At 40.9% G+C, this 15,475-nt stretch overlaps 1 protein-coding gene across 1 annotated transcript in view; it reads right to left on the bottom strand.

Annotated features, from left to right (window-relative positions):
* The window catches only part of COL22A1 (collagen type XXII alpha 1 chain), a 229,239-nt gene that overhangs the window by 106,657 nt on the left and 107,107 nt on the right, over positions 1-15,475 (bottom strand). Inside the window, exons 13-16 of the mRNA XM_038129913.1 lie at positions 8,415-8,468; positions 6,846-6,899; positions 5,510-5,563; positions 1,100-1,153 (exon numbers count right to left, since the gene is read on the bottom strand). Coding sequence (XP_037985841.1) covers positions 1,100-1,153; positions 5,510-5,563; positions 6,846-6,899; positions 8,415-8,468 — 216 coding nt within the window. The remainder of the gene's footprint in view (positions 1-1,099; positions 1,154-5,509; positions 5,564-6,845; positions 6,900-8,414; positions 8,469-15,475) is intronic.

Below are 15,475 nucleotides of genomic sequence, written 5' to 3' on the forward strand. Positions count from 1 at the left end.
TCTCGCCAGACAACCTGTTCCAGAGTGTCACCATCATCAGAGTATAAACTTGCTTCCTTATATCCAATATAAATCTCACCCCTTTTACTTTAAAACCATTATCCCTTGTCCTAGTAAAACAGGTCTTATTAAAAAGTTTGGCATCTTTTAAATATCGAAAGGCCACATTAAGGTCTCCTCAGAGCCTTCTCCAGAGTGAGCAACCTCAACTCTCAGTCTTACCTCACAGGAGAGGTGCTACAGCCTTCCTACCATTTCCATGGCCCTATTCTGCACCTGCTCTCAGAGGTCCATGAATCTTTTCTGTGCTGGGACCCCAGTGATGGATGCGGCACTGCAGGTGGGGTCTCACCAGAGCAGAGTAGAGCAGAAGAGCAGAATCATTTCCCTCACCTACTGCCCGTGGTGCTTGGGCTCTGAGTGCACACTGTCAGCTCATGTCCAGCTTTTCATCCACCAGCACCCCAAGTACTTCTTGGCGGGGCAGCTCACAATCCTTTCATCCTCCAGCCTGTGAGAGGTGACCCCCATCCGGGTCAGCAAATCTCAGAAAATCCAGTCAGCCTTTCCAACACCAGCTTAAAGGCTGCTTACCAAGCTGGGACCACAAGACAGAGGCGCTAAGTGGATAGAATCTAATTTATTTTGGTCTTGCTGTCTGTTCATTCAATGCAGATTTGTCCCCTGAGCCCAAAGGCTATTCCCTGAGAGCTTTGAAAATATGACTGGAAACTTGCTGAGAGGTGATATTTTTTCTTGATGTTCTGATGAAGTTTTAAAGCACCATATAAATGGTGCATCATCACAGACCAAAGCAATTGCATTACAATGGGAGCATCACAAAATCACCAGCTGTTATCTCAGTAATCAAGTAATTTCTGCTGACACCTCTCTACTGGCTACAGGTCTGTTCTCATTTAAAGACGACAGAAGAAACTCATTGAAGTCAAGACAATTTCACCACTTGGACTTAGTGCACATAAGTGGTCAGACAGACTATAGACTGCTTAATAATAAAAAAATATATCTGTGTAGAACACACTGAAAAAGTAAAGAAAGTTTGTAGAGCATTAGAAATTGAACAAGAGCCGTGACTTACCGGTGCTCCTACGTAGCCTTTAATGCCTGGAGGACCCTGTTTTCCCTCAGATCCCTGGCAAGGAATTGAGATACAGTAAACCACCAGAAACTCTTTCACATAAAAGACCAAGAATAAAATTAGTTAGTCAGAAATTCAAGTTGCTCTTCCAGGCTCACATTGAGGCTTCTTGACTCCCTCAGTGCTAATGCAGGAGTCATGTCTTACTTTCCAACTACTTACCCAAACTGACACTCCAGTATTTTCCTCTGTCCCCTCAGACATTAGCAAGTTTTATCCTTCTGCTTTCAGACTTAAACTACAAAGACAAACTGTCCCATACAGGTTTCTCTACAGGTTATTTCAGAAGGTTTGGCAATGTCAGCTGTTGCACTCAACACCTGTTGGGGCTCCTGAACACAGTGTTAATGGAACAAAGCAAAGGTATGCATTGCTGCAAAGTGACCACAATCTTCAAAATGTTATATGTTTTGAAGACTAAATGCAAAGAAACAGATCAGAACTGTATTTTCCAATGTTTATTTTTACTGATAAGAAAAAATGCAAGAGGATCAGGTACATTTCATCAGTCTTTCAGCTGGTTGTGCACTGACTCGCCCTGGAGAACTCTCATCATAATGGAGAGTACTCCCAGTGTGCCTTTATGTGTCTTGCAATGCCTGAAAATTATCTGGATCCCCAGATGAACAGGCTCAGCTCTCAGAACTGTCCCATGGAGACAGCCTGGGCCTGGCAAGTTGACCTAGAGAGTTGGTTTGGCATCTTATATCACCTATTTGACTGATTATTTTCTTACTTACATCACTTCCCCTTCCCACCACTCTCGTCTGTTTAATTCCTATCTAGCATTAATTGGGCAGCTGTAATGAACAAGGCTTCAAAACAGGGATATTATTACTAAATAATATTAAAATAATTACTATATTTTGTATTAATAGAAGTTTTATATTAAAAACATAATAAAATTAAAAATGCAAGATGTGTTTGCAATTAATTAGTAGCAGAAGTGAGGCTTTTTTCCCCAGTGCAGGTTAATGAGAGCAGGGTTCAAGCACAAGCAAAGATGGCTCTGGGATCAGACATGTGAGAACCTCTGCAAGATCAGGAAGCATTGCAAGTCCTCTAATAGCAGGCATGCACCTAAATCTCTCCTTCAGTCTGCAGAAAAATACTGCTACCAGAGTCTAGGCAAAACCCCAAGAGAAACAGAGTCCTGCTCCAAGTCATCCAAATTGCAGAAGTCTAACTCAGTCCTGTTACATAAAACGTGGTTGTAACACTCAGCAGAAGTTATAGAGAAACTGGGTTTTTCTGGATGAGATGTGCTGAACCCACTCAAGGCCTGTGCTGAGATCATGTCTGGTAAACCAGAGAAGCGTGAGACCTTCGACAGCTCGAGCAAGCAAGAAAGAAATTTGTCAAAATGAAACTCTTACCTAATACTTTTTATTTCAAAGGATTGACTTTTCTTTTTCCCTCTTCCTCTGCTTTTTCTATTAAGTGCAGATAACTGTCAGTTCAGATGGGAATGCTATAGCTATGTCTGTGCCACAGCAATGACAACCACAAAAAATCTCCTCTTTATCCTTTTATTAGAGATACAGGAGGAAAAACAAAGGAAAAGGTTGAATATTTGCTGCAGGATATTGCAGGCTAAAGGGTCTGATCTCAAAAATACAAACTTTATTTCTCTGCTGTAATATCGTACAATGAACAATCGGAGATATGGTCCTTTTTCTCTGGACCCACTTGTTCCATTTAAATTAACCTGTGAGGTCCCACATTTTTATGTGGGAGTTTTCCCCATTTCTTGCCATCTCAGATTACCATGACATCTGTAACCAGAAGCTCCAACACCTGACTTTGATAATTCTTCTTTGTGTCCAGCTTGTAGCCAGCAAGGTCATGCATCCTTCTTGGGGAACAAAGAAGTTTACCCTCCAAGTTTGATGAAATAGAAAAAACCCACTCCAAACCCTAAAGTTTTATGCTGAAGACACTGAGCTAGGAACAATCTCTCCCAGAAACATCACTGAGATGTAAAACCAGGGATGACATACCAAGGCCTTTTCATTCCTGTAACCTATACATGAACCTTAATGGGCTCAACAACCATTTCTGTAACTCTTTGGACTGAAAATCCATTACCAGTAGTCTGGAAGACTCTTATCTGTGCTACTGGAAGCTTCACACAATTAATGAGGTCTGTAAAATGTACAAGACAACTTCTTAAAAGAAAGTGCTGGCAATTCCCACTGAAGCAAAAGGCTCCTCAGCCAAGGAGATAAACAAGGGGCTGAATTTCCTGGGGCACAGGTATCATTGCTGAGCACACACTGGGCTTGTCTGGCTCAATGCTAATGAAGATGGATTGAGACAGGAAGGATCACAACCCAACCAACCAGACAAACTGCAACGTGTCTCTCCATGGAGCCTGGGGTAGAGCCCAGAGCTGCTATATTGATGCCAAAAATAAGTGATCTGGCAAAAAACCCTCTAAATAATCATTACACCACTAATTGGAGATGTGACCTCTCTAATTGCCAACTCCACCCATCCTTATACACCTTGTTCCACATTGATGAGGTGCTCAGGCTTTACACCGAGGAGTAATGTAGATTCCTGTTTTAGATTTTAAAGCCCTGTCAGCAACTCAGGGTTATTTCTTAAAATAGCTCAGGCCAGAATCCAGCTCAAGGACACTGCTCACAGCCAATGCTCCATTGAAGTAAATGAAAGTCACTGTGAAAACACACAATAATTTTATATTTAGGCTCTGTGAGAGGCTGGAGTTGGCCAAGCTCATGTCTTCCCTGGGAGCACCTGGCACTGTCCAGTCAGATGTCTTTAGGTCCAGCCCCACCAGCACCTGTCCTGCCCAGCCCATAGATCTGAACTCATTCTATTCTGCATTGCCTCATTAATTGGCTGAAGAACTTGGTGGGAAATATGGAGCTGGATCAAGTCCACTTTGAGGAAAGTGTAAGTGCCTCAGTTTAGCTTGGTTTGTAAAAGCTTTGCAAAGCAAATGTGAGGGAGTCCATACCACAAAGAGCATCATATAGCCTGCTGGTTTGTAATTCCACTACAAGACACATGCAGGACAGAGAGAAAATATGTATTTATTTACTTGATAGGAGAGATGCAGATAAAAAGCATTTGTGAGTGATAAATTCAGTTCATTTCATCCAAGATCCAAATCCTGCTAAGGGCAAAGTATTCAGTTTGCCTCCACTCAGCTCAGCCCAGCCCTGCTTTGCATGTGTCATTTATCCCCTGCTGAAGCCAACATGGTTTCCACAAAGAACCCTGGGATGGCTGCCAAGTGTTTCTGCTAATCTACAAACTCCTCATGACCTCTGATACTCTCCTGATGGGACTTTGGGAGAGGGCAAATTTCCCTCTTTGCAAAAACATCTTTGGAGACATCTTTTCTCTGCATAGCAGAGGAACACGGAGGACCTGTGTATGACCTGCTTCATCAAGTCCTCTCAGACAGAACCAAGGGACAGTCAAGGCTACACCCAGAAAGGTGCTGAGGTACTTAACTCCCATCTGAGGATAATGGCATCAGTAAACTCGGTGTGAGATTTAGGTGACTAGAAATGGCTCTTCCAGAAAGATGAGATATTCAAAGGTCTTGGCTTGTACAGGAACAGAACTGAGTGAAGTTAATTCAGGCAATCAAATTGTTATCCTTGCAGCACCTTTCATAGGACAAGCTGAACTTGCTGTGTGTGATACCCTAAAAACACATTTGTCACAATGCACCATCTACTTTTTGTGTTATAACAAGACTGAAACCACCTGAGAGGCGTCCCCTCAATAACCAGGGAACAAGGCAAGGAGAGCTGAGACTTTGAGAGGCGGTTAAAGAGTTGATGCATCAAAATTTGCATTTCTGATGCTCAGCTAAGTCCCACCAGATCTGTATTCAGAAGCATCTTGTTTGAAGCAAACCCAGTGATATAAGCACTGGTTCAAGTTCTGTATCACTTAGGCACTGCTCACTGGTGCAAAACGGAAGCTTCCAAAATAGACAGAAACATTCAGGATAGGATCTCTACATTATCTTTTTTTCAAGTCATAGAGTGGGGGTAATAATTCTCATCAGCATCTTAGTGAGAGTTGGAAAAGCTACAGATCATATGACATAAGTCTTATTTGCCCCAAAACATGTTTTCTTCACCTTCTCCAGCTACACTCTTGATTGAACAAAAGTTATTTCTTCTTCTTACACATTTTGCATAATTGCTGATACCTTAGCAGACTCCTGATAAAAATGAGCATTTTGAGTTTCTTAATTCACCAGTGAGAATATCAAATGTCATCAACAATGAGTTAGTCAAGCCCAATAAAAAGTCAGTGAAAAAATATGCATGCCCATGCAAAGAAGATAGGAAAGCTTACCTTTGGACCTGCTGGCCCAGGCAGCCCAAATGCTCCTGGCTGTCCTCGTTCACCCTGAAAGTAACAGAAATATTACTGGTAAACAAAAATCTTTTATATATAAAGGCTAGGATAGCTCAAACTAGTCAGTGCATGCAGTTAGAAATATTGACAGTCCTGAGTGTCATTATAGAGAGATCTGAAAGTTTGCAATGTGTTTTCCTCCCAAAAATGAAAGCAGAAAGAAAATGAAAACTGGTGCAGGTCTTTATCTCCTCTCAAAACACATACTCTCAAAATACATATACTCTCAAAACAAGTAGTAAAAAATTAATTTCCTGAGTTGTGAACAGCTTGCACAGTGTGTAAAGATGGATTCCTTGGAGTCAGCATAATGCATTTGTTCTTGAATTTTCACCCTTGCAGTGTATAAACACATCTTATAAGGAATTCTGCAAGTACAAGTATGACACTGTCCAATCCCATGCCATGTGTAATGTCATGAAGTTGCATCAGTTCTGGAAGCAATATTGAAAAATTGTCACAGTTTTTCCAAAGTTGGACAGTCATGGAACAAAGAAGAAACTGAATGTAAGGAAAATAACATTTTTGCTGTGTGTCACTCCCTTTGTGTTTACCTGCCTTCCAGAGAATCCTTTCCCAAGCTCCTTCAGTTGCCACAAAGTGAATGACATGGTGAAGGTTCAACATTAGGTTGAAGATATTTCTAATGGATGGTGATCAAGCAAGGGAAAGGATGTAAGGCTCTAAAATACACTTCTATGAGATACTGGAGAACATTTGTCATTTTGTGTTTCAGCTGTAGTTCTCTTACAGGCATACATTGGTACACTGCATCCTTCCTTGAACTAACCGTGCCCTCCTGCTCATCTCTTAGTATTTATCAGTGCACAAGAGGACTTGAGGTCTTTTCTTCTGTGACCAAGACTCCAATTTCTCCAGCCCATGGCTGCTGTGGAAAGCAGTATGGTCCCTTGCACCTTTGCTGACTCTACTAGCCAAGGCCTTCTTGCCAGCCATAAAACACGTGGCCAGGCTCTGCAGCTGCAGCTATTTACCAGCAGGTCCCAAAACAGAGGCTGCTTCCTCGCCCTCCTTAACAAATGATAACAGAGCTGCCTTGAAGCCTCCAGCCATGGTTAATCCATAGGACACCTGCCTTGGCTGCAAACATGTGAGGGAGAGTTTTGGGGCTATTAACCTCCTGCCATTTGTTTCTGCTGCTCCTAAAACGGCCACACAAATCCCCCAGACACGTTCCACTCAAGGCAGATTGATGCCCATTGCCTGCCTTGCGCTGAAAAGAGGATTACAGGGGAGGAACAAAAAGGCTTACAGCTTCTCCTTTTGCTCCATCCCTCCCAGGGGGGCCAGGTGAGCCCAGGGAACCCTGTAACAACAACAGCGTTATCATCAGCACAGCATTAACACCCGCTGCAAGTGCAATGACACGAGCAGCACATCTAGAGAAGAATAAGAAATGAGGAGAAACATTTCAACACAAACATTTATTATTTACAGTTCCTAGAGGAGCTGCTGCTGACATTAACACACTAGGGATGATTGATGAGCTGCTAATGAGGAACTAGGCACTCTAGTCCACTTAACTCATTTAAGAATAAATTAATATAAAAAGCTCTGGAGCTAATTAGACACATAACAACTGAGTCATCTTAATATTATCATATCATCTTCTCTTAGCTTCTCTCTTCACCATTCCATTGTCTCAAAAATTGCATTTTTTTTCCTCCGTGATTATACAGCATTCATCCCAAAGCTCAGAAGCCTCTAGGCAAAGTTATAATATACATAAGTTGTTAGCTTAAAAGCAAACAAAAAAGAAGCCTTTATATACTCAAGCAGTCCTCAGGAATGACACTGGCCACTGAGAAGTGAGTCCCAGAGCTGTGAATATGCAAAGGTTTAGAAAACAAAAAACAGAAAGCCAAATACCACTTAAATTCAAAATTTTACCATATAAAATCTTCCTGTGCACCATGATGAATGGAACTAAATTTGCTGAGATTGGTAGCTCCCCAGCTAACAGGAACAGCAGAAAATATGGAGAAAAGCAAGCTTTCTGCCTGCAGCTGGCAATTTAAAGAACAAATGGAGAGTGGAACAAACAACAGACAAGTCAACACACAGTGAGGAACTGGCTTTGTGTTTTCACTTCTAGGGACTGCAGCAGTTTTGTCTTAGGTGTGTTATAAAAAAAGGCTCGTGAGAAACAGACATGGGCACTGCAGGCTGTGATTGTACAGGGCTGGTTTGTTGTATGTTACTTGGAGAGACATCTTGCCTATGATCTGGAACATTTGCTGTTTTATAAGAGGTGGGAAAAGTTTAATTTCCTAAAATTCCTCCTGCAAACTAGGATTTGATTAAGGGATTTCCAACAAATGTGTCCAAAGTCAATACTAGTCAACAGAATTAGCTCAGTACTGGATTTATGTTTTGTTTTTTTTAAGATGATGACAAAGTAAGTAGCTAAAGGCCACCACAGTCCAAAAGTTATTTATGTTCAGTGCAAGTAAAGGCATAGTAATGTTTGGCTTTCCATGTCTCATATTGAAGAGACTCTAGTGTTCCTGTGGGTATTAGCACTGAATTCTGTTCTATTACATTTATGTATTTCGAAGTTTACAAAGTTTAGTCAAAGCTCATGCCTTTGAGCTCTCCACACATTTGTCAAATGTGGCTGAGCATCATCAATAAAACTTTAAAACTTAAAAACTTTAGGCTGCACTTTGATGAAAAACAGTACAACGTCAGAATCTCCTTGTCTAAGCATCTTGCTTACACAAAATGAAACACAATATAATACAGAGGTAAAACACAAGACTTAGAGTAGTGTGGGTTTTCATTAGACTTCCACAGCAGCTTTATAAACTCTTAAACTTACTTTTTCTCCTTTATCCCCTTTCAGTCCAGGAAAGCCAGGAAAGCCTTCTTCACCCTACAACACCAATGGAAGAAATACTTTATATCAAATGCCATATCATTCTGTGGTACATCTGTGTACTTTAGACAGTGCAGTTGTCATTTCTTGAGAACTGAGTCCAGCTTTTCACCCTCACTGTAACAATGCTGTCACCTGTAACTTGCCCATATTTGAACAGGTTCACTTTCAGTTTTCATTCCAGTGCATTCCTTCCCTTCCTTTTTGTAATTACCATCCAGAACCAGCAGTTTTCTAAGAAAAAGATTAGAGACCTATCCTTGTAAAAAAAAAAAAATATATTTGAAGCATAGCAACACTTCCCTGAGAAACCCTCCTGTTGCCATATTCCAAGGCATAAAAACTTGAAGTTTGGCATGGCCAATTTGCTATAATGCCAAGTTCTCAATGCCTTGGATTTTTTTTTTTTAATTGAAATAAATGGCATGGAAATTGACATGGAAAATTTTGGAAAAATTCAAAGGTAGGATTTTTTTTCCCTCTAGCTACTCTCATTAGGACAAAAGACTGGGAGCTTTTTCCTCATCTGCATTTGTAAAAATTCACTAGCAAAGAAAAATCCTTTTGCAAGAGCATTAAATTGGCTAAGAAGTTGATGCATATATTTCCAAGTTGTCTGCATACACATAAGGACTACCTAAATATGTAGATAAATTCAGCCCAGATTCTACCACATGCAATCTTACTTGTGACTTTTTTTTTCCATAAGTCTAGTCTAGCAGACTTAGATGGGTGTATTCCTAAGGCAAGATTCCCTATTTTGACAATAGACAATGTCAAAATACAGCCTTATTTATTTATAGGTGTATTTGGCACTTAAACAAAAGAAAGTATCTGAAAAGTATCTGTCCTGTATATGCAAATTAAAGTCTTTATAATCACATTTCTTGCTAATTGAACCTTCACGAAGCACTCCAGAATTTGCAATGCAGCTGGTGGTAAAAATCAGCTCTGCTCTATTGGAATGGCTCTCTAATGAGACAGAAAACCCATCAAATAGAAAACGTGATTTTTGAGGAAATAATTTGCTCTAAGAGGTCAATATAACTTGAAGGAACTGTTGTTCCATGACAAAGTATGTCACACAGGTAGGAGAACAATTTGTGTCTTTCCTATGCAAAGTAAAATGAGTTTGCATAAGGTCCAGTTAATTAGCTTCTTCTCTTGCCTTTTTTGTTTTTTCTGCCATGAAATAGCAACTGCTTGGCAAAGCTGAACAAATTAATCCTAGGAGCAGTCAATAAGTTTGAAGCACGGTGTTCACAGAAATATTCATGCAGGACAGGAGAGTATCCACCAGCTTTTTCAGTTTTTCTCCAAGGAGAAAATTGCACAGAACCTAGACTCTAGAGACAGGTTTAATGTCCCCTGGGGAACCACCACTGGAAATGCAACAGAGCGGGAAGAGCTCCTACTTCTGTCCCTTCTGCTGACCTCCAGTAGACTCATTAAGGGTGGAAAAGACCTCCCATGTTGAGTCCAACCATTTGCCCAGTGTAGCTAAGTCCACCACTAGACCACATTTGCATGTTTTTTCAACACTTCCAGGGACAGTGATTCCTTAACTTCCCTGGGCAGTCTGTTCCATTTGCTTGACCATTTAAAATTGCAAGCATAGTGTAAATATGAAAAAGAAAGAGCAGAGGCAGAGAGCACAGGGCAGTGGAATAACTGCCAGGCAGACACTGTCTGCAAATGCTCCGGGATGAAACACACTGGGACAACAGGTCGGCTCTGGCAGCTGGCATTGAGCCCTGGGGAACCAAAGTCCATCACATTCTTTGCACAAAGGCCAAACCTGGTTGTGCCACTGAGAGGGATTAAAATAATCCTGTATTCCCAGACTGGCTGCACTCCCAGCTTCAACACGACAGGAATCAGGTGGTGACATGTAAACCACACATAGCTGTTTATGCCATGCAATCCTATTGTCACCCATCTATTTTATGAATACCTGAAATTCAAAGGCTGTCCTTTTCTGGAGAAGCACCAGGACCAGAATAGGAAGGTTACAAGGACTTGGGAAATAAGAAGCACCAGCAAAAGAAGAAGAGGCTACTGATAAAGAGGGGAACTGACTATAGCTTCTAAGGCATCTTCCCTTAGGTTTAGCCTGTATTTTCTGGAGTAGTTTTACACTTTAGATGAGGTGGCCTTTTGCTTTTTTGGTCAATAGTTTTGTGGAGGAAAAACTTGAATGTGCAGGTAGTGGTACCTATGAGGTATTTTGCAGTAACAAATATGGCATTTGCAGTAACAAATATACTTGGCTTAGGAAGTTCTTAAAAAATGAAACACTGCAAGCTCTGAGGATTCAGCACTAGAAAAGTCACGCTGAAAACTCCATCGTTCATTCCTGAAAGAGCTGATAACAATTCTGCAAGAAAGAAAATTAAGAAGGCTTTCTGAGCCATACTGAAAACAAAAAGTTTAACCAGAATTCAGTAAAAAGGATAGAATTTTGAATTTCTTTGTACTTGCTTTTAAATGGAAGCATTCAGAACCCCACAGTGGATACAAAGCAAGAGGTAACCACTGCTTCTGTTCTTCCAGGGACTCTCAGAGCAGGGCTCATGTGGGCACATGGGTTGTCCAAACTCAATGGACCGAAGGAAATGCCAAGCACACAACCAAATCAAAACAGGGGAAAATTCCCTGCTGCCCACGGGCAGGCAGGTGTTCTGCCATCTCCAGGAGAGCAGGGCCCCATCACAGGTAATGGTTACTTGGGAAGAAAAACACCATCACTGCAAATGTCTCCCCTTTCTCCTTCCTCCCCTCGCTTTGTACACTGAGCTTGATGTCATGTGATCTGGAATATCCCTTTGGTCAGTTTGGGTCACCTGTTCTGGCTGTGTCTCTTCCCAACACCCCAAATTTCCTCCCCAATGTGGCCATACGAAAAGCAGAAAAGTGTAGCCATGATATTTTATGAAAATCCTTTTGTCAGGATTTTCTTCTCCTGAGAAGCTGAGAGGCCTCAGCTTCAAAATGTAAACAATTATTATCTGCTAGTGTGGAATGCAACAGGTGCTTCCTTGATTGGTCCATGTTAGCTGTTTCTACTTAATAACCAATCAAGGATGCAGCTGGCTCAGACGCTCTGGTCAGTCACAAGCCTTTGTTATTCATTCCTTTCTATTCCTGTCTCGCCTTCTGATGCATCTTTCTCTCTGTTCTTTTAGTATAGTTTTAGTGTGGCATTTTTATATAATATATATCATAATATAATAAAGCAGCCTTCTGAAACATGGAGTCAAGATTTCTCTGTCTCTCACCCTTGTCCTGGCTGCCTTGAAGACCACAGAAAAGGCCTTTGCTCTGTGTGGGCCCTGCTCAGCAATAACAAAAACATCTCTGTATTATCAACGCAAATCCAAAACACAGCCCCATACCAGCCACCATGAAGAAAATTAACTCCACCCCAGCCAAAAACCAGTACAACATCCCATGTAGATCCTGCTATGTCTGAGTGGAGATCATGATGAAATTACAGAAAAAATAACCTTAATTGCTAGATGATTTATTTCACCAGAGTGGGAAAAACTAGTGCACAGATTTTGCCATATCCAACCTCATAATATTTTTTTTTTCTGAAGAGACCTAAAATAGAGAAGGTAGGAATCTGCAGGTATAAGGAGAGATGTAGAGATAGAACAATTCAGTATTACCTGATCCAAGAGAGACATCAGAAGCACATAAAGGAAAAATTCCTCAGTGATGTTTTTAAGGAAGCCACTCAAATTTAAATGGTTTTCTTTCCTCCATTTGAAGCTCCTCAAGCAGCTGCCAAGTTTACAAATATTTCTTCTAACTTGAGAACAGCTGTGGCCTATAATCACATATTTTACTTGCAACTCTGGGTTGTGGCCTAGGTTAATGAAAATAGAGCAAGCTAAACAAAACAAAAATAAAAAAAAAAAAAAAAAGGGGAAAAGCCAGTCCAAAACACATGGTTAGATTCTCATTTGCTTGTCAAATTCAGAGACACTGGTGGGGAGGGGGGTGTCAGGGGGTCTAGAGCCAAAGGAGGAGACATAATGGCAAGACTTGAAGAGAAACAAAACAACTGGGCAAGATGAAATGGAAACAGAAGTAAAACTGAACTGTGGAATGGTGGCACTTCACCATTAATACCCCCCTCTCTCCTTTGTTATTTAACTTCACAGCATTCCTGTGAAATGAGAAGGGGGTTACAGCAACTGCAATATTGCTCTCACCTCACAAGGGTGATCAGTTGGAGGTACAACACAGGAGGGGACAGACAAAAGGTCCCAGAGTCTGGGGCAAAGACAGAAACTCACTCCAGATTTCCAGTGACCCAGGTCAGTGCCTTAACCATAAATTTATTATTTCTCCTGGCTTTTTGGCCTGCATCTATGCATCTACTTTGGCAGCTTGATGTTCATGAAGAATAAATGAAGAGATGATGGGTAGCTGTCCTACTGCTGATCCATGGTTACACACTGAATTGTTAGCAGTGTTTGATGAGTCTCATGAAGTGGGAGGATAAAAGAGATGTTGAGTGGGGTCTTCAGGTTCAGATGTCTTAGAACACTTCCAAGAGTCTGGAAGAATGCAATATCTTTCTTTTCAGGGTTTCTCCATTCAAAGGAACAAATCAATGACATAATAAATATTTTATTGAAATATACTGTAAATTTTGAGGTGGGTATTTTTTGCGGGGTTGTGGGGTTGTGTGGGGTTTTTTGGGTTTTTTTGGGGTTTTTGGGGGTTTCTTTTGTTTTGGTTTTTTTTTTTTTTTTTCTTATAGAGGCAGGGCATAGGCCAGGGCTTCATTAAAAGCCAGGGATGATCTGCAGATCAACTGAGAGGCAGAGCTGCAGTCAATATATGTCACCTAGCTCCATTTTTAAAAGCTGCTGACCAGACAGGCAGCACAAATGACAGCCATTCTCCAGTCCCCAGATACAGGATTCTATTCCCTTAATAATCCTAAAGCCCTGTTAATGTCTTGGCAAATTTGACACCAAAGCTTGCCTTATCTTCTGATTCCACATAAAATAAAACATTCATCTCAACTTGGACTTTGCTGAAGTCAAAAAGAAGGAAGAAATGAAGGAAATCTGTTTTTGGTCTTCATTTTCTATTCTGATTTAATAAACAGAATGGTAATGTGGATATGATACACAGGGGCCAGTAGAAGTCATAGGCTCTGCAGGACTATCAGGAAATCCAGCTCAGTGCAAACAACTGTTTAAATGATAGCTATTTGTGGGTTTTCTATTTCAAATGTATAAAAGATTTTATTTAATCCATTACATAGACTTCAATTGTTCCCAAAAGGTACTTTCCCAGGAGATATTCATTTTCAAAAGCTCTCTAAACCCTTGAATCTTATAATGAATGACATGAACCACCTCCCCCCCACCCCTTCCCGACATGAGACCAGAAGGGTCCTTCTGATCCTTCATTTTATGATCACGGTTCTTCTGGAGGGAGAAGATGCCCCATTTTTCAGAGATTCCAATGGATATTTTTCTCTCAAGAAACCTGATACTCCAAATTTTCATACAAATAGGTAAAGTAACAGCTGGGTTGTGGCTAATTTGACACATAATTTGTCACCTATAAGTTTGGTACTGCAGGAGAAAAGATGCTTTACAGCTCACTCATGTGGCACAGCTCTACAGTCATCAAGGTCAGTGTAGAGTTTAGAATAACACAGAAACATCCTAAGACTTCAAAGTTTTCACTGGTGCCTGGAATCCTGCCCATCAGCTTCATATTATTTGCTTTCCCACCATGACAGTGCTTCACTCCCTAAGCAGATGATTGCTGAGAGACTGGGGTCGTCAGACACCCCTGACAGCTCCTGAATTTCTGCTTCATCTTCAACCCAGGCTGAGCCAAGTGGAGAATGTAACTAAAGGAAGCACCTCTGCAGCAGAGAGCACAGGGGAGTACAAGAGGGAGCTCTTCTGTTTGAAATACTCCTGTTCAACAATTGCTGAAATGCTCAAATTAAGAAACAGTCAAGAGTTTGCAGAGCTATTTGTGATTGAACATAATCAATAGGAGGGAAAATATAATTGGAAACAATCAGTAATACTATTATCCCACTGCATAGAGGAATAACCTGACAAATATACTGGACTACAGTGAGTTGGGTTTGCAGAAGTAGGACTAATAGATTCCAAAAGTTCATTTTTTCTTGTTTGCATGGTTGGGCAAGAGGGTCTTCAATTAAAGACACATTTCCTAGAAACCTTAAAATATGAAAAACATAACTATGCTCCAGAAACTTCTTTGCCTTGAAGCACAAGTTGATGCTCCTCGCCAGCACCTGACATCACTCAGGACCAGACAAACAGCTTGCCAAGTACCAGAGGGAAGTGTTCATTGAAACAGAAAAATATTCCAGTCATGTATCATGGCATTGATAAATTAAAGTCCTTTCATCTATAAAAAGTACATAGAAAATGGTTTTGGTCTTGTGGATGATTTGACACATACTGGTTGATACTTTTTCTTGCAAGAATGATCTATAAAATCAATTTTCTCTGCTTCTGGGAAGCTTCTGATGCTTCAGATCTCCACATACCCCTCAATAATTTCAGTGGCTCCAAGAAGAGCTCATTAGAGCAGAGAAGTAATGTGTCAGAGCACTCCAAACTCTGCTGTTGATCTGCTCTTAAGATCTCCTGCTACTGGTATTCCACATTCACCTCTTAGTCTATCTTCTGGTGCCTCCCTGAAATATGTACAGAGCTTTTCCTCAGGATTAACAGCATCATCCAGCCCATGATTCCTCTCCTCCTTGAAGAGTTCCTCGCTTTAAATCTCTCCCTGCTGATTAAATTTGCCAAATCACTGATCATTCTTCTCATTGCTCTTTTAGAGCAATATTTCTCCACACCTCTCTATAAATGTCACACCCAAAATGAAGAGAGCCTTTGCCTAAAGTGTTATCACCACCTACTTATAACTTGCAGTGATGCACTGCTGTTCACTGCCAAACACACCTGAGGCTGCTCAGTCAA

The sequence above is a fragment of the Motacilla alba genome, chromosome 2, assembly GCF_015832195.1.
Source record: "Motacilla alba alba isolate MOTALB_02 chromosome 2, Motacilla_alba_V1.0_pri, whole genome shotgun sequence".
Classification (NCBI taxonomy): Eukaryota; Metazoa; Chordata; class Aves; order Passeriformes; family Motacillidae; genus Motacilla; species Motacilla alba.